A 23,974-nucleotide genomic window follows, 5' to 3' on the forward strand; every position below is an offset into this window, starting at 1 on the left:
CATCAATTTAGTATTTGTCTATACCAATTAAGTTAGTACAATATAATTTTAAATAACAATTAAGTTAATAAATAGTATTTATATATCAATTAAAATATTTTAAATTATTTTTATTTGGTATTTAACCTTTATTACCTTTATATTTAAATTTTTAATAGTATAAGTTAGTATATATTTATCAACAATTAATTTTTTTCTTTAAAAAACACATCAAATTAATAAATAAGAAAAAGACATTAACAACAAAATTATAAAGTAAAAAATAAAATAGAAATTAAAATTGATCAAGTTTTACTTTGCAAGAATAAATAAAGTCCTTGTTTTCTTCTCTCTTCCATTTTCCAACCTTCCATTTAAAAGAATACAAATTTGAATCAATAGTTTATGTATAAAATTCTAATAATTTTTTTTCCTATTTTGTAATATTTGATTTGGTTCTAAAATTCTTATCATGTGTTAAAAATATAAGGTGTGACTATTTAATTTTGTTTAATTTTGTTGTCGCTAAAATTTATGCTGCCATCGTATAAAAAAAATTATGTTGCCATAATATATTTGTTAAAATGAGTATTTTTTTTTGTTTACATGAATTACTTATATAAATATAATACTTTTTTCCTTTATATTAAAGAACAAATGATTTTATAAGCTTAAGAAATTTGAAAAAAATATTGATTATGTTTTAATTATTAGTAGAAAATACTTTTTAATTTCACAGAAAATTATCATAAGTTAAGAATTAAATTGCATAATTAATAATTTTAAACTTTAATTTTATTACAATACAAACATTATATAAAAAAATTATTTTAAAAACAATTTTTTACTCGTAGTTAAAATTATTATTTATATAAGGCGGAAAATAAAATTATTAAATAATCAATAATTATATTTTTAATTATTATAAAATTAATAAACATGTAATAATATGTAGTTATGAAAAATCATATTTTAAATGGAAATTATGCTATATTTGTGAAAAAATAAAGAAAATAATTACAAAAGAGAAAAATATAAATTAAAACTAATTTTAGTAATTTGGTGGATGTAAATTAAGAAATTGAAGTTTAGTATTAAATAAATATAAGAGTAAAATTATTTATAATTGATAACTGTAAAATTGATTTTTATTAAGTAGGAATTATGAAAAACATATTTTTTTACATATTTATAATTATTTTTTTGTATATTTATTAAATAATTATTAAATATATTTTTAGGAAAGCTTAGAGCAGATTGGTGATAGTAGAAGATTCAAGAAGCGTTAATCGAGTAAAGATCATGTAGAAGAGTTTGGCATTAGGTTGTATAGAAGTCAAGTTCTATATAGGAGATTCTTTTTTAGCATTATTATGGATTAGAGATTGTATGAACTCTTGCAATATTGTTTAAAATAAAAAGGAACAAAGTAGGTTCCACTAGAAAATCATTGAACAGTATAGTAGACTCACGCGAGGACGAAAGAGTTGAAGCGCTTAAAATCGTGATATACTCTTTATCTCTAACTTTAGCATTTGGTTTTATTAGGATATTGCATGTATAGAGTTCTGTAAATTCTGCGTGTCTTAAGGTAGATCACACTACTTGCATTTATATTAGTGTTACAATAAAAACATTGAAATTTAATGAATAAGCACTAACCTATTTAATGAATAAGCATTAACCTAGTAAGTTGTTTAGTCTAGGAATACTATAAATCACTAGAATATCTACAATCATAATTAATTCTAACACTCCTCCTTAAGCTGGAGCATACATGTTATATGTACCAAGCTTATTACAAATAAATTCAACCCACGGTCCTCTAAGGGATTTAGTAAATATGTCAGTCAATTGATCATTTGAACCAACAAAACTAGTTACGATATCTTCTAAAAGAACCTTATCTCTTACAAAGTGACAATCGATCTCTATGCGCTTAGTTATTTCATGAAAAATTAGATTGGAGGCGATATGAAATGCAACTTGGTTATCGCAAATAAGTTTCATTGCCTTGATGTCTCCTAATTTGAGTTGCTGGAGTAGTTGTTTTAACCACGTGAGTTCACATGTTGTTATCATAGCACGACATTATGCTTTTGCACTAGCTAGTCCTTGCAATTATGTTTTGTTTCTTGTTCCTTCTTAAGATTAAATTTCCTTCATGATTCTTGTGATTTGGTTCCCCTACCTGATGGAAAAACTACTGTGGGTTGTCGATGGGTCTATACAGTTAAAATTAGGCCTGATGGAAAGATTGAATGTCTAAAATCTCGTCTCGTAGCGAAAGGCTTTCTGCAAATGAGATTGGCCAAGAAAAAGACACTTGAGGGATTTTGCAGCAAATTTATCTTTACCTGGAGTAAGGTCATAAACAAAACATATGCATCCAAAAACACGAAGTGGTAGAGAATAAAGATGTTGCTGAGGGAAAAATGGAATGTGGTACTTGGTTGTTGAGTATCGAGGAATGCATGTGATTGATTAAGTAGCAAGTTGTCAGGATTGCATCTCCCCAAAAACGAGGAGGCACATTATTGTAAAAGAGCATGGTATGAGCCATTTCAATTAAGTGTCGATTCTTTCTCTCAATAACACCGTTTTGTTGAGGAGTATGAGCACATGAGGTCTGGTGGAGGATTCCCTATGAAGCGAAAAAGGATTGAAAAGACATAAACAAATATTCATGAGTGTTATTACTTTGGAAAATTTTAATGTGGGTACCAAATTGTGTGTTTATTGCTGAGCAAAAAAATTGAGAGATTGAGAATACATCTAAGCATTTTTTCATTAAAAATATCCAAGTGCATCTAGAAAAGTCAATAATAAAAGTAACAAAACACTGATAACCCTAGCATGAAACAACGCAGCTAGGACCCCAAATATTAGAATGAACTAAATAAAAACTTAGACGTAGCTCTTTTATTAAGTCTAGAAAGAAACTCCTAGTATGTTTCCCAAACTGACATAACTCACACTCTAAGGTAGACATTTTTGACAGACTTGGAACCATTAGATGCAACTTTTGAAGGCTAGGATGTCCAAAATGTTGGTGAACAAAGTGAAAAGACTCGACGACTGAACAAGAAATAGGCGTCATCGGTGTTGGAAGGTAATATAGACCTTGAAACTCTTTCCCTACTCCAATCATTGTCCCAGTACTCCGATCCTGCACAATAACACAACCATTATAAACATGTAATAAAGTAAGGTAGGGTACAAGTGATTGGACGAATGGATATTAAATTAAATGGACAATCAGGAACATAAAGCACAAAGTCCAAGGAAAGTGTGAGTATGAGATTTGTTTAGCCAATGCCTTGACATTTGGTTTGTGATCAATTAGCCAGAGTAATACTCGAGTGTGTGTCCATATAAGTCAAATCTGAGAAAAGAAATTTGTACCAGACATATGATCAGCGCCACTTGAGTCAAGGATCCAAGGTCCAAGTGAAAAATACTTTGTAACAAAGGCTATAGAATTACCATTATGAGAAACATAAACATTAGGTTATGTAGTTTGCATTTATGCCTTAAGTTGGAGGTACTCATTATACTTAATGGTAGAAATGGAGACTTGAGCACTTGTGACAAAGGCTTCATTTTGAGCAACACAATCTGCATAGTTAGCATTAACTACCAATTTTTTTGCTAGGAATCAAAGGGAGCGTAGTGAAACTGAAAGTGGAAGAAGAGGAGGCAGCAAATCTGATCGAAGACATGACGATCTACGTGGGATTAGAGAAAAAAAGTTGCTGCAAAATCAACAAAATAAATTATGAAAACTCCTTGGAATATTTTTTTTTTATAAAAAAAAAAAAACTCCTTGGAATCTGACAGAGTGGGCTTTGCGGTAGTCGGCACTGAAAGTTGGTTGCTGGAGTAGTGTGTGGGGTGGAATACAACAACACTATGGGGTGGAATACAACAGCAACAAAAGGATTGTTGTGCTCGGTGGAAAATTTCACAGCGGTAGGTTGAACTAGAAATAGCACTGCTAGAAGGTGTGCAAACAGTGGTTGGACCAAGGATACATTCCAAAATAAAAATATAGAACATCCCTAGGATGAACCACATCTGATACCATATAGAATTTTGTAAATTATGTGTGTCTTAAGGTAGATCGCACTACTTGTATTTATATTAGTGTTGCAATAAATACATTGAAATTTGATGAATAAGCACTAACATATTTAATGAATAAGCACTAACCTAGGAAGTTGTTTAGTCTAGGAATACTATTAATCACTAGAATATCTACGATCATAATTAATTCTAACAATATCTTAGGTTTTCAATTCTTAGTGTACTTTATCGTTTATTCAATTGATAGTGATTTATTACATAAGGTTAGATTTTGTTAGAATTGGTGTCTAATTGAGATTTAGTGGTGATTAAATTATGTAGAACTATTGCTGCTAGAATCCGATCACAATAGAACTATCGTATAAAACACATCTTGTGTAATATACAATAGCTCAATAGTTCATTATTGAACAATATGTGAGTTTTGTAAATCGTGTATTTGTCGACGTGATCAAAATTTAATAAAAGTAAAATTCACATATTTTCATTTTAAATCTTCCGCGTGCCACTTTAGAAAACCTCTAATATTTTATTTCGGAAAATTAGTCGGAATTTGTTTTTGGGTTTGTTCACCCTCCCCATGTAGACTGGTTTCTACTCCATATTCTCACCCAACACAACAGTGTTGACGGGATATCTTACTAGGCTGTCATCTTTCTCGAAGCTATGTTCTTAAGTTTTTCTTTGGGAGCATTGGTGGGGATCTTTATTGATTGATGTTATCTTTACTCGAGTTTGTTTCTGGTTGGAACTCATGCATGCATTTTTTTCCTCCCTAAATCTAACTTTAAGTGTCTTTCTTTAGTTGGTAACAATTATGTATGTTATGTCCCTTAATGCGGTGGTAAAAGCATCATTGGGTGGAATGAAGACCCATTTGTCTCTTTGATTTCATTGGTGCTTCAATTAACCTTGTGTACATGATTTCTCCCAATACTTGGTCTCTTTTGGTATTTAATTAATTGGTGGAAAATGGTATTGTCTGTTTTTTTACAAATTAGTAGTTGTTGCATTAATTTGCTTAACGACCCTTTGGTGAGTAATTTTCCTTCTGTTTTAATAAATTCCATGTTTCATCATTTGTGAGCGTGTTTTTGATGGCATAGCCAAGACAATAGAGGTATATGTGTGTCATTATGACTTATAAAGTGTTTAGTTGAGTGGTTATATTTCTAGTGATGAGCCATCAAACTGAGGTTCAAGTCTTGACAAATCATCTTAGATGATTCAAACTTGGGGCATGACTCATGGTCCTTATTCATCCAAACACAAGGTCTAAAAAACTAAAATACTTGAATGAATATGAATCGCGATGTTCCAAGTATGTTGGTCCACAGTGTCATTGTGATTTTGCCAATCTCTTCGTCAATTCAAAGATGAAATAAATTAAACCCTGCAAATAATCCAAATGTCACATTCTCTCAAAGCTTATGTGCTAATATTATGTCTTTGATTTTATGGACAAAATTTATTTAGAAATTAAATATCTTGATTCATTGTGATGATTAAAATTTGAAATTTATTATACCATTCCATTGTCAATTTAACTAAAAAAAGTCACAAATCGTTAGTTGGTTAAGTGGTGATTGGCGCTGGACTTGGTAGGGAGAACCACGATTTGATCCCTTGCAACTACGATCGAAAGGGGGCTGAAACCACTTAATGTCAGAACTGACCCCTGAACCGGATTAGATTAAACCGGTGATGATAAAAAAAACGTCACTACCTTTAATCTCTTCGTAATGTTACATTCCAATGATTCCACATTTATGAGAGAATAATTTGGTAATATTAATTTGTTCTTTCTTTTTTTATTGCAAACTTTTTTTAGAGATATGGATTGCAAAGAGTATCCATCATGTTGCTTTATGGGTGAACGTGTAAGACACTAATAAACCAAAAACACAGTTTGAAACCCCATTATATTTATTTGAAACGGACGTTTATCCACTACGTTACTTATGGGCAAACGTGGAAAACTACTTCATGGAGTGTAACTAGAGGTACCTATAATTAAGAGTCAAAAGGTGCCAACAAAAACACACACTTTCATTTCTCTTTACTCTTCTTCAGTTTCACCCATGGAGAGACTTCTATCTTCTTCCTCTTCTCTTAACACTAACCTCAAACTCAAACCCTTTACTTTTCACCCTTTAACTACTCCTTTTCGTTCCGAAACATTCAGTTTTCTTCCTTCGATTCGTTCTTCTTTCAACCATGAAAACCCTTCTCTATCTTTGTCTTCCACTTCCCGTTTCGCTATGCAACCTAAAAACTCACTTTCTCAACTTTCACATCTCACCGATTCTAATAGCCCCGTAATTGAATCTCAACCACTCAATCACGTCAATGCCAACGCGGATTTCAGAAAACCGAAGGTGCGTGTTTGATGTCGTTTACGTGGTGTTTCACTGTCGTTTTGATTTTATTTCAAGTCAATTATGTTTCATTCTAATTTGTATTAGAGGTATCTTCCCAAATATACTTGTGTTTTTTTTTTTAATTATAGGAATCTTTCATTGTCCTTGGTGTTAGTAATAGTAACGTGGTTGATTATTGACTTTTTGGCTTCTTGCTGGTTTCAAATCTCAAGTCATAATCAAATTATCTAACTTTAGTTTTTCAATTCCAAGTATTTTTATGAGTGCATTGTACATGTAAAGTTTCAGTTATTTGACTGAGGACTTTTGTGTAGCACGGTAAACGGAAACACAACACTGACACGCCGACGCTAATAATAATTTTTAAAAATTAATAAATTAAATGTAATCACAATCTCGTATTGGTTTCGGATAAGATACTAACACAGACACGGTGTTGGTGCTAGAGTTTGTCTGACTGTTTGAAAGAGCTTGTGAAAACAACCTAAGACTTTTAAGTTGTACATAAGTTGTTTTGAGCTTATTTTTATTCCATTAAGTTCGAAATAGATTTTGAAAACAAGTTGTAGCTTATTTGAAAATAGTTTGATTTTATTTTACTTTCTGTTGTAGAAATACCTTGTACATAAACATGTAGTATATGATAAGCACTTAATTTAGTTGTTTATCCAAACAGCCCGATAGTGGTTTATTGTGATTATTATTGTCAACTGAGAGGCTTCTGTTTTTGTAATTTTTGTTTAGTTTGTTTGGATGAAAGTTACTTAGAGTTGACATTAAATAAAGCCAATTTACACATTAATTTTCTGTTACATGTTTAAGCTTTCCAATAAAGCTTAAAAAGTCACTTTCTGTGCTTACTTTTTTTCCACAGGGAATAACAGTTCAGACATGTGTAATACTCTCTGCTCTTGCTGTGCTCTTAATTCAACCAATTTTTGCACCAGCAGCTTTGGCAACTTTTCAAAGTGCCACCAAGATCGGTGGCCCTGCCACCGCTGCCGTTGGTGGAAAACTTATCCGCGCAGAGGTCCTAAGTAGTGCTTGGACAGGTTTCTTTGCTGGTTGCTTGCACACATTATCAGGCCCTGACCATCTCGCAGCTTTGGCTCCGTTGTCAATCGGTCGCACTCGAACGGAGAGTGCTCTTGTTGGAGCTCTTTGGGGTTGTGGCCATGATGCTGGTCAGTTAATCTTTGGCTTAATATTTCTGCTTCTTAAAGATCAACTTCACATTGAAATTATCCAAACATGGGGCACCAGAGTGGTGGGCATTACCTTGCTAGTTATCGGTGCTATGGGAATTAAGGAAGCTTCAGAAGTTTCCACTCCAATTGTTGCTGTAGGACTTGATAATCCCGTGGTAGAAAATAAGAAGAAGATTGGTTTTGCTACTTTTGCCACTGGAATAGTTCATGGACTGCAACCAGATGCATTGATGATGGTGTTGCCTGCTCTTGCTTTGCCTTCTCGCGTATCCGGTGCTGCATTTCTCATCATGTTCTTATTTGGAACCGTAGTTGCAATGGGGAGCTATACCGTATTTATAGGATCGTGTAGCCAAGCACTAAAGGATAGAGTGCCTAGAATAACTGAGAAACTCACTTGGGCTTCTTCTCTTATCGCGATAGCGCTTGGGTTAGCCATCATCATTAGTCAGTTTTTCGGGTTTAGTTTGTATTGATACGCGTTAATCAACCGGGGACCTTTATGATCATCATTTTAGTGTTAGAGAGAAATTTTATTGTTTGTAGAGAGTTCTTCATTCATGCAACATTTGATATTGGTTAATGTTTGTTAACTCTGGTAGTTGGATTGTTCTTCAGCTTAGAACTATGTAGTTGTCATGTTTTTAGATTTGAGTGGATTTTGCAAGATTCTACTTTTGCATGTGTTATGTCTTGGATTTCACATTGTGTAATATTCTGTTGATGCATGTGTGTTATGTCTTGGGTTTCACTTTTTACGTGTCCAACTCCATTATATGCATCGTTCTATCCCCAATAAACTGATGCTTATAATAGGCATCTCTGGCCCCACACTAGTCCATTTTATAATGCCAATCTTGTTAATTATGCAATTTGTCTCTTCCCACTTTGATAAGCCTAACATTGATTCCTAAACATCCCAACGGGAGAGTGAATAATTGAATCCTTATGCCTTCACTTTCAACCGATCCCATGCCAGAATCTACACCTCAACCAAATTTAGAGCAAAAGAGTTGGTTTAAGTTTTTAAACTATAATCACAATAAGTTTTAAAATAAAACTAAAAAGACAAAATCTAATAGCTATTCCAACAAATACGAAAAGAATTTTTTTTTGAAGATGGTAATAATCATTATAAATTTACATACAAATATAGTATCAAGTTTGAATTTTGGCACTGACATTCAATCTAACAATATTTATTTGTGAATAAAAAAATCAATTTTTTAAAGAAAAGAGGGCCGAAGCCTAAAAAGATAGGGTTAATTGTAATTCACCCCTGTAATATTAGCGATGCTTTTCCTTCTCCATACCTTTTGACAACGGTTTTTTCAAAAAAACTATTGTCAAAAACTGCCTTTGGCAACGGTGGAAGTAAACCGAAACACATTCATATTACAGGGGATAAACTACTTCATGTTAACAAAAGTATTTGCACAAATATTTTGACTAACAAACCCGCATCTTTCATTTCAATTTCAGCAACTACTAAATTTGTTATACCAATCTCACTATTAAATATTATTTTTTACTTCATACAAAATTGTCTTTGGTAGCAAATTTTGTTTTTTATTGAACTTAATGTGGAAGTTTCTTACCTCATCCTTTACCTCATCCTTTGGGGTTGTTAGGCACCATGCACTTCTAAAAATATCCTTCTATTTTTGGAGATGTATTTTCGGAAACATATTCTTTTATTAAAAAAATATATGTTTTGTAGATATAGATCCGGAAAAAATTAAAATTTGACCATAAAATTTGCTTCCTGATAAGTATCTTCAAAAACAGAGAGACATAAATGAAATTGTGTTAAGTGTTTAAAAATATCAAGAAATGGATTAAGAAACTCTCTAAAAATATACTTTTTTTCATAATCCTTCGCTTCCTATACGAAATCACAAAATATCTTTGCTCCAATATTTTTTTATTGATAAAATGACCTAAGCCCAACAAAAAAACTACAAAAGCACTTCACTAAAAATATTTTTTTTCTCCACTATTATTTAATTTGGTCACTATTATAACTAAAAAAAGGGTCTTAAAATAAAAAATTATTTTAAGCTATTAAAAGTATATCCTTCATTTAACTTAAAAACATTTAATGCAGTAAAATAAGTGACTTTTCATTAAATATCAACAAAAATATTTGGGTAGAAAACTCAGAATTGTTAAATGAGCAATAAAATAAGTACTTTTGATATTGTTAAAAAATTTGGTATTATTTATCCCACTCTAAATCGTAGAAAAACACTCTAAAGAATTCTGAAAAATGTCCTTCAGAATTTGAAACTGTATTTTCAAATGCATATTTTTCACACTAAAAACGTTCTAAATGAGATCCACCCATGTTTTCTCTAAAATTTAGCCTGGAGATGCACTTCCAGATTCATTTATACTCACTTACACTAAATTCATACGTAAATGAGTCACACCCTAGTTTTTTCAACAAAAAAAGTCGAGAATATACTTTCGGAATAAATTTAAAAGTATACTACTTTGGAAAACATTTAAATATCTTAGAAGTCCTGTCATGCAATGGAAATCGATTTGATTCAATTTTCTATAATGATTAAATAAATGAATCTATTTATATAAGAAAAGTATGTGTTTTGAAAACACATATTTGCCCCTTCCCTCTCCTTCTACCACCTCATCAGTTTGAAAGGTATTTTGTGTCTAAAATTTACTTTCTCCAACCAATTCGACCAACAGGCTATATTATAACAACATGTTCATTCTTTTGCCTCTTGCTGTATCTGATTCCTTAACCGAACGTTCTATTTCAACCGGATTTCATAACTTTTCACCTTTTTTCCAACCATGGAAGCGTTTCAATCCTTTAGCTGAGTGTACTGTTTAATTGATACAATCACTTCTTTCAAGGTTTCTCCTCCATTTTCACATTTCTCTCTATCAGACTCTGTCATCTACTTTTCCATTACATTGCTTTTTCACTATTCTTTCTTTGTTTTCGGCTTCCCAGTCATAGTCCGGCAATGGCGCACCCTTTTGAGTCGATCAAAGATAGGGGTGGCAAAACGGGCCAGGTCCACCGGGTTGGCTCGTTTGACCCGCCATTTTGGGCGAGCTGGGCTGAGGTTTTCGGCTCGGTACCTTAAGTTGGCCCGCCCCGCCTAACTCGCTTAAAAAAGCGGGCCGAGGTGGGGCGGGTTTTGCCCGCGGGCTTTTTGTTAAAAAAATTTATTTTATATTTATAATTAAAACAACTTTAACTATAAAAATAACACTCTTCTCTTATAATAATGTTGATTGAATTGTATTCTAAATTATTATACATACAAATTGAATTATAATTGTAACGTTCTTTCTATAACTTTCTAATACATGTGTTGATTGGAAAATCTTGAAAGAAAAGAACAGTTGTATAACATGCATAATTATTAAATTGTTAATACATTAGCTCACTTATTTTCTTTAGAAATAGATGTTGATTTTAAGAAAATGAGGGATTTTATGAGTCTATAAGTGTGGCAAATTTTGGATTTAACTATTAAGGAATCGGTCAATATAAAAGTTTATATGAAGTAATTAGTGAGAAAGTTAGGTGTTGATATTTTATGAACCGTGAAGTATTATGCGGTGAAATTGTTATCAATGTCTATCTTATGTAAATTCTTAATTGGGTTTTTTTAGTAGTTAGTCTTTAAAATGGATTAGAGTGATATGTATTATTTATTTACTTATTTTGATACGCTTTTTTATTGTGGTTGAGTTTATTTTGTTATTTTTTTGTTATAATTGATCTTTATTTGTTTTATTTTTTGAAGTGTTTGGACTCAAGACATGTTGAAGTTCTATTGAGCGTTGTTAAAAAAATATTTTATCGACCTTTTTGGTAATAATTAATTTTTTTTTAAATTATGTGGTAAATCAAATTGAAAAATACAAAAATAAATAAAAATTAGCGGGCCGACTCGCCAACTCGTTAATAAACGGGGCGGGCATGACTTTTGAGCTCGGACACGTAAGTAGGCCCGCCCCGCCCCACCCCGCTTTTAGACGGGCTTAAATGGGGCGGGCCTAAACGGGGCGGCCCGCCCGCTTTGCCACCTCTAATCAAAGATATCATTGATAAGAAGAGACTATGGAAACTTCTTGTGAAGGTTCACTATGAAAACTCCTTGTGAAGTTCGTTCATCACAAATGAATGGTTTTACCAACAATATGGAGCACATCGAACTCCTATTCATGGATAAAGAATTAAGTACCTAGTTTTCATTATTTAGTTTTTTTTGGAAAAACCATTTTTTGATTAGCATATTTTATTTTGTGTATTTGTGATTTTTATGTTTGTTATCATTTAGGGTTTAGGTGGTTTCCGTTACCTAATCTTTTTTAATTCAATATCATCCTAATAGCAGAATTTTTTAAGAAATAGTATTATGTTTCATATTCAATATTATCATAACATTTTTCTATTCTCTTTATTATTTTGACTCCTAATTTATTAATTTTAATTTGATCTATAGTTTATTTTGATTGAAAAAAATTAATTTTATTTATAACATATTTATTTTGTCCTTTAAAATTGATATAGTTTTATTCATTATTTAATTTTGTATTTAATTTATATTGTAGAATTGATATAATTCTATTCATTACATTACATAATTCTATATATATATAACATAGGCTAAATTACCTCCAGGGTCCTTTAAGTTATTTAATTGTAACAATTCAGTCCTTCGTGTTTTTTACGTTACATGTGGGTCCTTTATGTTAATTAACGCATGCATTGTTGACCTATTTCTACTTTATTTTGTTCTATTACTTTTATTTTAACTTCTAAAATTCATATTAAATTCGTTTTTGGTCGAAAAATTATGAAAAAATTTCTAAAAATACTGCTTCTCATTTCACACTTCGTGTAATTTTATGAGAATTTTATTTTCTGTTTTACTATTTTTCTTTAATTTTTTCTTTTGCATGCATTTTAATTAGTTTAAAAATACTTTTATGCACTAAAAAATTCTGAAAATTTTATTATATGATCCAATGATGCTTTATGACCTATGTTATATGACATATCAGTACCATTAATGTTTCTTCAGCTTTTTTGGAAAGGATTTTGAGAAAAACGTCAACGGTGCAAACGTTAGTTAACATAAAGGACTAACATGTAGCGAAAAAGGACTAACTTGTTACAATTAAAACATAAAGGACTAATTTGTTACAATTAAATAACTTAAAGGACCCAGGAGGTAATTTAGCCTATAACATATTACTGATTTATCTCCTATATTTTCAATTAACTAAAAATATTGAAGAATGTAAAGTTATTATCTATATTTTAAATGGATGATTTATTTATTTGCAAGATTTTTTTTTAAACTTTGTATGTTCAATTATTGTTATGACCATTTAAATAAAACACGTTGTTTATTTATTACTTATATTTGTATTGATTAATACTATTAAAAAAATTATATTACTTATATTTTAATTTATTGATTTATTTATTTGAAAATTCGCATTTTTTATTTTTTTTATAAGTTCTAGTATTTGACCATTTTAAATTAAAGCACCTTATTTAAATAAACAATATTTTTAATTAAATGGTCACAATATATAGTAAAATTTGCAGAGTTAAAACAATTTAATCTTGCAAATAAATAAATCAACCAAATTAAAATATAAGTAACAGCTTTACATTCTTCAACATTTTTAACTAAATGAAAATATAGGTGATAAATCAATAATATATTATATTTATTATTATGTAATGATTAAAATATATGAATTCTAACATTTAAAACGAAGAAAAAATTAAATAGTGTATACAACTATATCGATTCTAAAGTATAAAATAAAATAAATATATTACCTAAAAAAAGTATAAAATAAAAATATTTTAAATAAAATTTATTTTTTCCAATCAAAATAGATTAAAGATCAAATTAAAATCAATAAATTATGAGTCAAAATAATAGTGAGAATAGAAAAATATTGTGATAATATTTAAATAATAAGCATAATATTTCCTAAAAGGTTCTGCTATCATGATGATATTCTAATAATTATAGCAAATAGAAAATATTTTTGGAGAAATTCTCTTTTTTGTTATTTTCAAATATGGAGCATAAAACAAAAAAAAAAATCGATAATGTGTTCTTAAAATATAATTAATATATTTTAAATATGAATTAAATCTAACAATTGATATTGATATTTTTTTTAAAAGGAAATATCCGTTTTTTTTCCGAATACGCTCTTATATATTAATAAAAAAAATTGAATAGATCAATCTTAATCTAATCACAAAATAATCTCCACCGTTCGATTTTAAATTAATAATCAAGTTAAGTTTAATCTAAATAGATCAATCTTAATCTAATCACAAAATAAAAATTTTCATTTTAAATATTTTTAAAATTTAACAAATATATAGAATGATTAAAATATTTTTTAATAACAAACTAGTCAAACAAATTCTTCATTCAAGACTCTTAAATATTTTTTTATTAAATATCTTATTAGAAGATATTATTTTTAATACTTATGATCTTATTTAAAAGAGAAAGTTTATATTCTAAAGTTATTAAATAATTAATTTATTATAAAGATTAAATACATTGATTATGTAATGAATTTAAAAAGATTTTTTTTACAAATAAGATTAGAAGAAATATAATTTTATTCTAAAAATATATAGAATACTTAAAAATAAGATTAGATGAAGTATAATTTTATTCAAAAAAATAATATAGAATACTTAAAATAAGTTGTAATGAAAATATATTGAATATCCTTTCCATTTAAGGCCCTTAAATATTTTTAATGAAAACGAAAAATAGTACTAGAATATATTAATTTTCTTACCTTAATTTGACACCAAATTTTTTTGACGTTCTTAAAACGTCAAAGCTTGGCATGTTTGATGTGTCTCTCACCCTTAATCACGGTGTTACTCTTTGTTTAATTATTATATAAAACTTTGCACCGTCATAACAAAACTTTGTACATTCATGAAAAAATTTCTTTGTGAATTAACATGCAGTTATTTCAGAAACACATAAAATCACAATTTTTGATGAATTTCATATTAGTAGCATCCTCATTTTGTGGCTTTTATGTCATTGTATCAGTCCTAATATTAGGTACTTCAAATCCAAACCTATTACTACATTTGCAACATTCTTCATCACAAGATGTATCAAAAACCGCAACTGCAACAGCAACCACGAACACAACTCTTGATCATATAGTATTTGGAATTGCCTCAAGCAATAGTTCATGGACAAAGCGAAAAGACTATGTCAAACTATGGTGGAAAGCCAACAATACAATGAAGGGCTGTGTTTTCATGGACAGTCTACCTAATAATAATGATGACCCTTCTCTTCCTCCTTTACGTGTCTCTCAAGACACGTCGCGGTTTCGATACACTTGCAGCGATGGACATCGATCAGCAATACGGCTCGCGCGCATAGTTGTGGAGACAGTGGCCTTGAATCATACAGGTGTTAAGTGGTATGTGTTTGGAGACGACGACACGGTTTTCATCCCGGAGAATTTGGTCAAGACTTTGTCTAAATATGACCAGGAGCTTTGGTATTATATTGGCGCGAATTCGGAGATTTATGAGCAGAACCGTTTGTTTGGTTTTGGAATGGCTTTTGGTGGTGCTGGTTTTGCTATTAGTTCGTCTTTGGCTAAAGTTTTTGTTAGGGTTTTTGATTCTTGCATGGAAAGGTATCATCATCTCTATGGAAGTGATGGCAGGGTTTACTCTTGTTTAGCTGAACTTGGTGTTGGATTGACACATGAACCAGGTTTTCATCAGGTAACAAATTGGTTAATCAAATTACAGTTAGTTTTAAACAGGGTCAGGGCCGTCTTTGAGGACGTGCAAAATGGACTACAGTTAAATTATACTTAAATAACGTCTCATAAATTAACGTCTCATAAATCTTTGTCATTGTTAAAATTTTGTTATATAGGACCTCTGATTATTTTTTCATGGTTAATCTAACCTACGTGGGCTCAAAAAACTTGAGACGGCTTTGGTTTCAAATAGTGAAAACCATGACTAATTTGTATTATTTTTTTGATATTGAAATGTTATAGGTTGATTTAACTGGAAACATCTTTGGCCTATTAGCTGCACATCCAATGACTCCTTTAGTATCTCTCCATCACATTGATTACACAGATCCAATCTTCCCAAACATGACAAGAACACAAGCTCTCCAACATTTATTCAAAGCAGTAAATGTTGATTCTCAAAGAATTCTGCAACAAACAATTTGCTATAACAAAAAGTTTTCATGGACAGTTTCAGTATCATGGGGTTACGCTGTTCAAATATTCACTGACCATATGCTTTTACCAGAAGCTGTCAATGTGCAAGAAACATTCAAACAATGGAAAAACGGAGATGTGTTAGCAAAAACTTATATGTTTAATACAAAACCATTTGACTCTAATCCTTGTGAAAGACCCACCATTTTTTATCTAGATCGTGTTTCTTCCGGTATGAATGGTATCATAACCAGTTATTATAAGAGATTTGTAGATGATTGCCGAAAGGAACAGGGTTCGCTGAACAAACTAGAAGTTATCAAAGCCGTCTCGAATAAGCTAGACCTTAACATCAAACAGGTAACTAAGAATTGTTATTGTTTATCGATTTTAAGTTTTTTGAAGCACTGCGTAGTTTAATCATTGTTTAACACTGGCAAAACAAATATGATTTTATTTTTTCATGGTTTAACTGTGACAGATATTATACAAGACCATTTTTAATCACAATTTAACTGTGTAAAATTTTGGAACTTGTGCAGTAGTCCGTCTGGCACGTCTTAAAATGCGATCAGGTCTTCAGGGTTTTTCGGAAAATGGTTTAACGTTTGAAATAATCTTATGTAAATTATTGTTTTGATTTCAGTTGCAGGCTCCAAGAAGACAATGTTGTGATATATTGCCATCCAGTGCTGGGGACAAACTGGATATTGCTGTTAGAGAATGCAAAGATGATGAATTGATTTATATGCACTGAAGTTTTGCCTATGATGTGACCAAGTATTGTTTCTTTTAGTACATTTCATACTTTATTAAGAGTTTATATTTAGTTGATATTTTTTAAATCAGCGACACGACAAGTAATAGCAATAGATAAATTGGTATAGCTTTTAGCTCTCTTGGAATGAGATAAAGGAATTTGATCACAAAGAAACTAGAAATAGATTCATCTTTTCCATAGTATATTTACGCATATGAAACTAATAAAATAGAAGAAACAAAATAAAAAACAGTGCTGGTGATGAAGATGAAGTGTTTTTTTATAGCAAAATAATATGTTAAAAAGTTTTAGAATGAAAGTCCCATTTTAGTACATAAAAAATTACAAGATGTATTTTTTAAAACAAATATATATATATATATATATATATATATATATATATATATATATATATATATATATATATATATATATATATATATATTGTGCGTTAGGTACATTATGTATTCATAAGCCGTTAGGTACTGAAAATAGCAATTTGTTGATTACATTGTGCGTTTAGTTTCCAAATGATAGGAATGAAGGCAAAAACAAATGTAATCAATGATGACAATAATGTGGAAAGGAAATTTCTTAAGGTATTTTATCCATTATTAGTACGCCAAGTGAAAATACAATAATACTTTTATATTTCAGAGATACATCTTGATACTCCAAACGCATACTATCAAAGGCTGATTTTGAGTTAAGCCATAAGATTCTGTCTATTTTTATTCTGGAGATGCATCTTCGTCAATCTCATTGCGATGTATTTGAGTAGCCTACTGAAGCAGATGCAGAAAACTAGAAAGTCAACAAAATGAAATTACCATTGATAACTTAAAATTAGCATTACATAAATGATGTTAACATGAATCAAACATTACATTTTAATATGCAGGTGGACGTTGCAACATCTTCATAATATCTTCGACTGATCTCGAAATCGTCGCATCCACCTCGATCGGAACTTTTGTTTCTAAACGGGAGATATTATTCCACATAGCCCTTAAATTTGCACCCGTCTTCAGCTCATAGTTGTTGAACTCAATCTTCTCTTTGTTGTCAATCGATGGCGAACAGTACTCGATATTCATAATTTTTTTATTGCTGTCGTATGGTAGGAGATTCTACGGTATGTATTCATTGATGTTAAATTCAATTGAGGTTTTTGCACCACTAAAGTAGACATTTGCAACATGCCAATTAATGTTCATTCTGGTGTAATATGATTTGGTATGAAACAATGACACAAGTGCCCTATATTTATAGTAGTTGTAGATAAATATGGACCTCTGAAATTCTATCTTATACCAGGGGATGTTCCGGAAATGCATCTTCGGAACCACCCTTTTTTGTTATATTGGAGATGTATTTTCGGAGCCACTTAGAACAGAATGAAATTTTATTTCAGAACATAAACATAATTTGTAATAAAAATAATATTTTGGCAAACTTCAAAATGTATTTATTAGACATCATTAATATCAATATAAGATTATACATAATACATTCATGAAGAAAAACTAAAATGAACCAAAAGATTTGTCACCGGCTAAATCTAAAAATATGGGTGGTACCCCCTTTGACTTTTGTTTATCTGATTCTCTTTCAATTTCGCTCAATTTGGTGAACTTTTGTGTCCTTTCAACAAAATGGTCTAGCCAAGTATCGGCTTTTGTTGTTGAATGAGTTGTCTACTCTGATGATATAAGTGATATAGGGCATCCCAGTTTCAAATAAACTTGAACAAAATGCCGCGGATTTGAAATCCACCCAACTCGTATAATATGATCATTGAGATTTTGAGGTAGGGTAGTACGTGGTGGAAAAATATTTTTGAGATGATCAATACACACTCTATCATACGCATTTGCTATGAGATTACTCATTTCAGGGAAGCGCGTCCATTTATCCTCCGATGTTGGCCCACTAATGCAAGGAACAAGAGAGTCATTAATTGTATCAAAATTTTCTTTTTTTCCCTTATAGTCGTGCGCATGATTCTTTATGGTCCCTCAAGTCTTGGATAAGTTTATGGAGGAAAAGTGTATGATCCTCTTCTCCTTTACAAAGTGAACGTACTTGATCAGACGGATCGTCAAGGCCTGCTCGGAACTGGATCTTTGAGAAGTGAAGGGGGTGTACCTGCAAGGTACTCCGATGCTAAAGTAAGAATACGAGCTATCAGAGTGCAAGTACGAGCTAAAGGTTAGAAGAGAATGAATACCTGACCCTCTAGTGAAAGAGGGTATTTATAGCCCCCAGCGTCGGGCCATGATCACGCTACTGGGATGGATTTCCAGGCCCAACTAAGAGACTGCCAGGTTTCCTAGGCGGAAATATCGGAGATGCGTGAGTGCTCTCCGTCCTGGTCAACCATTCTGAAGTTTAAGGGAGACGCGGTCTTTTAGGGACCACGTGGATTCCACATTATTCGTGGGGTTGGATGTGAAGGAACCCTACGAGGAGAAGGGTCCTCGACAGAGAAGGTGCTCGCGGGGAGCGCGCCTTGACATACTCGGGTTCAAGTGAGGAGGCAGGTCCTCGTCAGGTGGGGTGCTCGCGGGGAGCACTCATGCCGAGCACCAAGTAGCTTACTCTAGTGCCGTTGGGTCCTCGAGTAGCCGTGCACTGTTTGCTCCTTATGGGCTCAGGGATGGTTTGGACCTCCAAGGTTAAGTGGGCCGAAAGTAGGTTGGGCCGAATCTTGGCTCAGTTCAAAACACCAAGCAAAGCAGAAACAACTCGAAAACTGCAATTACAAACACCATCAAAATTGAAGATTCGTTCAATGTATTTGTGCATAAAACTAGCATCTTCTCAATGAATGGAATTTTTGGTGGAGACGGTGAATGAGGTGGATTGCTAATGCAAGTTCCTTTGAAAACACTTTTTTGAGATTTTGAAGTTGGTGAATTCGAGAAAAAAATTGTCAACATGTTCAAAATATGAAGGAGGCCCCATTGTTGAATTGTCACTTGGTGTAGGTTTGACCTTCTTAAGAGCACCTTTTATTTTTACCAGTTGAGAGAGTGGTTTCAAGTCTGTGGTTTTTGGATAAGCAATCTTCCTCAATCGATCTTTGATGTGGAGTTTCATATTGTCATCAATTTTCAAAAATCTCTCTTGTACCACTTCCCATTAGGTTAAGATAGAGATATTTTATTTTTCATCTTTCATGACATCATCATCACACCTGAGCCTTTTCTAGTGAGTTTAAAGTTCATCCATTTGTTGCGGACTATCAAGTTTCAAATTCTTAGATATAAAACAGGCACATGGGAGATCATAGGTTTTCACAATTGTGAAACCACACTTTGAGCTATTGGAACCTACATTATCAGCTCATTTGGCTTCGTGAAAAATATAATTCAGACCTGCTCGAAATATCTTGTCGACCAAATGAGAATAAAGTTTAATGTCTTTCAATATGTGTTTCAACACTCTGATGCTACGACCAAATGATGTTTATATCTCATAAAACTGGTTTACAACATCCATATAATTAAAACAATACTGATGTCATGCCATAAAAGAGAACTTTAAACCAAAATTATTCAGATTATCATGTTAACACAGAGGAAATATCTTTAACATTTGAATAATGAAACAACCAAAGTCATAGACTTAAAACACCAACATAAGCAAAATACCCAATGAAAAGAGTTTAACAAGTAACTCTAAATAACGTCCCCAGTGTTACACGACCAGAGCATGACACGGACCCAACCGACTCTAACGAATTACTTGACGAGCTAATCATCACCAAGTACAAAAGCTACTCCTCAATCTGAAAAATAACAACAGTAAGGGTGAGTCTCATTCACATTTAACCAATGTTATAAGATATAGATAATAAAATATAAATCACATACTATTCACCCAATTACAGTTACGATCAGATTCACAACCACACAATTAGTCACAACCAATACACAATCACACATATTATAACATTGGACAATCTTCCATTCATGTTATAATAACACAAGTAGCCTAATGCAATGCAACTATATGCATGTGGTACCAAGTCTGGGATAACCCATCTCACTGATCCACCATCGTCAAGGATACGACGACACCCACTCACTAATTACACACAATGGGAATTAGCTACCACTGATCCACCATCGTCAAAGATCAGCCACATAATGAATATGAAATGCATGTATCAACCATAACATGCTCATCATCAACATTAACCAACCAAATGTCATAATCATCAACCAATACAATAATCAATAGCCACACACAGTTATGCTATTTCTCAACCATAATAAAATACATATTTTACATCAACAATATATGTATATCAAACACCAATTACAACCACAACATCATAACAGGTAAAATATTCATTAATGTGCCTGTACGCATAACCACCACAACCAAATAAAATTGAGTGTTTTAAAATAATTTCAAGTCACGATTCAAAACACTATTTTATTATGTAAATCATTTGATTAGCTTCACTATGCTCGAAACGGCACAAAAATCCGATTTACAGTTTAAAAGTTAGGAGTTTTTAAAGTTAAATAGAATTTAGAAAAAGTACGTGGAACCCGGTTCCTCCCTACGTGGGAACTGGTTCCTGAAATCCTTCAGAAACACCTCTCTAGTTTTTAGTACCAGGAACCGGGTTGCACCTACATGGGAACCGGTTCTTGCTGAACAGAAATCCTTCGCTTCTGATTTTTACTATGGGAACCCGGTTCCTCCCAACTGGGAACCGATTCCTAACGCTGCTGTAGCAGAAAAACCCCATTTTTCCAACACCGTAGAAACCCGAATCCACACCAATTCGCATCCAAATGTATTATAACACCAAAACAGCAACCACAAACATAAGTTAACACATTTGTAACACATTTCAACCATCCAATTCACACCATACATGATCAATACCACGTTATTAACCAATTCTCCCAAAACCTAACATTTCTACAACCTAAGCATAACTAAATTGACATAAACAACATGTTCAATTCCATCCTACTACCTATAATCCCATAATAGAAGATAAATGGAAGAGTCCCCCCTTACCTGAAGGTTGATTCTTCGCTCTTCCTCTTTTCGCACTTCTCCGCTTATCTGCTCTTTCACATTCAGACTTCTCTTCTCTTGGTTATATTCCTCTTTTCTCACAATCCCTTATTTTGTGAAAAATAAAATAAAACTATTCTAATTAGTAATAGGGCCTACCAACACACCCCCTCTTTACTAATCACAGCTTAAGCCCATTTGCTTAATTCTCACAATTCTCAATAATTCCAAATAATTCCTATAATTCAATTAAATTAGTTTAAATTAAATTACGAAAATACGGAGTGTTACAACTCTCCCCCACTAGAAGAGTTTTCGTCCTCGAAAACATACCTTAGGCAAATAGTTCTGGGTAGGAATCCTTCATCTGGCTTTCCAGTTCCCAAGTCACATTTCCACCTGCTGGTCCTCCCCAAGCTACTCTGACCAGTGCTATCTCTTTGCCACGCAATTGCTTCAGCTTCCGATCTTCAATTCTCATAGGCAAAGCTTCAACTGTCAGATTATCCCTTACCTGCACATCATCTACCTAGATCACATGAGATGGATCCGCAATGAATTTCCTCAACTGTGATACGTGGAATACATCGTGCAAATTCGCAAGTGGTGGTGGCAACGCAATACGGTAAGCCACCTCTCCAACCCTCTGTGTAATCTGATACGGACCAATGAAACACGGAGTCAACTTCCTTGATTTCAGTGCTCTACCAACACCAGTCGTAGGAGTCACCCTCAAGAACACATGATCTCCTTCTTGAAATTCAAGTGTCCTTTGTCTTTTATCATGGTAGCTTTTCTGGCGACTCTGAGAAGCCTTCATCTTCTCCTGAATCAATTTAATCTTCTCTGTAGTCTCTTGTACAATTTCTGGTCCAATCACCGTACTCTCACCAGATTCATACCAACACAAAGGTGTTCTACATCTCCTACCATACAAAGCTTCAAATGGAGTCATACCAATGCTCGAATGAAAACTATTGTTGTAGGTGAATTCAATCAACGGCAAGTAACTATCCCATGCACCACCTTTTTCCAATACACAGACACGTAACAAATCTTCCAATGATTGAATTATCCTTTCGGTTTGACCATCAGTCTGCGGATGATAAGCAGAACTCAACCTCAATTTAGTACCCAAAGCCTTTTGCAAACCTTCCCAGAATCGAGATGTAAACCTTGGATCTCTATCTGACACGATACTCGAAGGGATACCATGCAGACGTACTATCTTCTCAATATACAATTGAGCTAACCTCTTCATCGGGTAATCCATTCTCATCGGCATAAAGTGAGCAGACTTCGTCAACCTGTCCATAATAACCCAAATAGCTTCAATATTCTTCGCCGTCCTCGGAAACCCAGAAACAAAATCCATAGATATACTATCCCACTTCCATTCAGGAATAAATAACGGTTGCATAGCTCCATACGGCTTCTGATGCTCAATCTTCGACTTCTGGCAAGTTAAACAAGCATAAACAAATTCAGCTATTTCTTTTTTCATTCCAGGCCAACAAAACAGCTTCTTCAAGTCATGATACATCTTGGTAGCACCAGGATGAATACTCAATCCACTACGATGTCCTTCCTCAAGAATACTTCTTCTTAATTCGGCAACATCAGGAACACAAACACGGTCTCCAAACCTCATTATACCATTCTCGTCGATTCTGAATTCACCTCCCTTACCTTGGTTAATCAGAGTCAGCTTATCAACCAACTCTACATCAGTCTTCTGACCCTCTCGAATTTCCCCCAGAATACCACTAGTCAGCTTCAGCATACCCAATTTAACACTGTTAGGAGTGTCTTCGCATACTAAACTCAAACCTCTGAATTGTTCAATTAAGTCCAATTCCCTCACCATCAACCTAGACATATGCAAGGACTTCGTACTCAAAGCATCGGCAACAATGTTTGCTTTACCCGGATGGTAATTCAGTCCAAAATCATAATCCTTGAGAAATTCTAACCATCTTCTTTGTCTTGTATTTAGCTCTTTTTTATCAAAGAGATACTTCAGACTCTTGTGATCACTAAATACTTCATACCTTGAACCATACAAATAATGCCTCCACAGTTTCAACACAAATACTACTGCTGCCAACTCTAAGTCGTGAGTCGGGTAATTCTTCTCATGCACTTTGAGTTGTCTCGACGCATAAGCGACTACCTATTGATTCTGCATTAGTACACCTCCTAATCCCATCAATGAAGCATCACAATAAACAACAAAAGATTCCGCCGGATTC

At 32.6% G+C, this 23,974-nt stretch overlaps 2 protein-coding genes across 2 annotated transcripts; both read left to right on the forward strand.

Moving 5' to 3' along the window:
- Nucleotides 1-6,020: 6,020 nt before the first annotated feature.
- On the forward strand, nucleotides 6,021-8,391 carry LOC131607108 (chloroplast protein FOR GROWTH AND FERTILITY 2-like). Its single transcript, XM_058879146.1, has 2 exons — nucleotides 6,021-6,443; nucleotides 7,321-8,391. The coding sequence occupies exons 1-2, from the start codon at nucleotides 6,147-6,149 to the stop codon at nucleotides 8,128-8,130; spliced, it is 1,107 nt and encodes a 368-aa protein (XP_058735129.1). The 5' UTR covers nucleotides 6,021-6,146; the 3' UTR covers nucleotides 8,131-8,391.
- A 6,275-nt stretch (nucleotides 8,392-14,666) lies between these two features.
- On the forward strand, nucleotides 14,667-16,673 carry LOC131605238 (uncharacterized). The gene is made up of 3 exons (XM_058877619.1): nucleotides 14,667-15,458; nucleotides 15,743-16,276; nucleotides 16,569-16,673. Exons 1-3 carry the CDS (start codon nucleotides 14,667-14,669, stop codon nucleotides 16,671-16,673), a joined length of 1,431 nt encoding a protein of 476 aa, XP_058733602.1.
- Nucleotides 16,674-23,974: the final 7,301 nt, after the last annotated feature.

This window comes from Vicia villosa, linkage group LG5 (genome assembly GCF_029867415.1).
Source record: "Vicia villosa cultivar HV-30 ecotype Madison, WI linkage group LG5, Vvil1.0, whole genome shotgun sequence".
NCBI classification, from domain to species: Eukaryota; Viridiplantae; Streptophyta; class Magnoliopsida; order Fabales; family Fabaceae; genus Vicia; species Vicia villosa.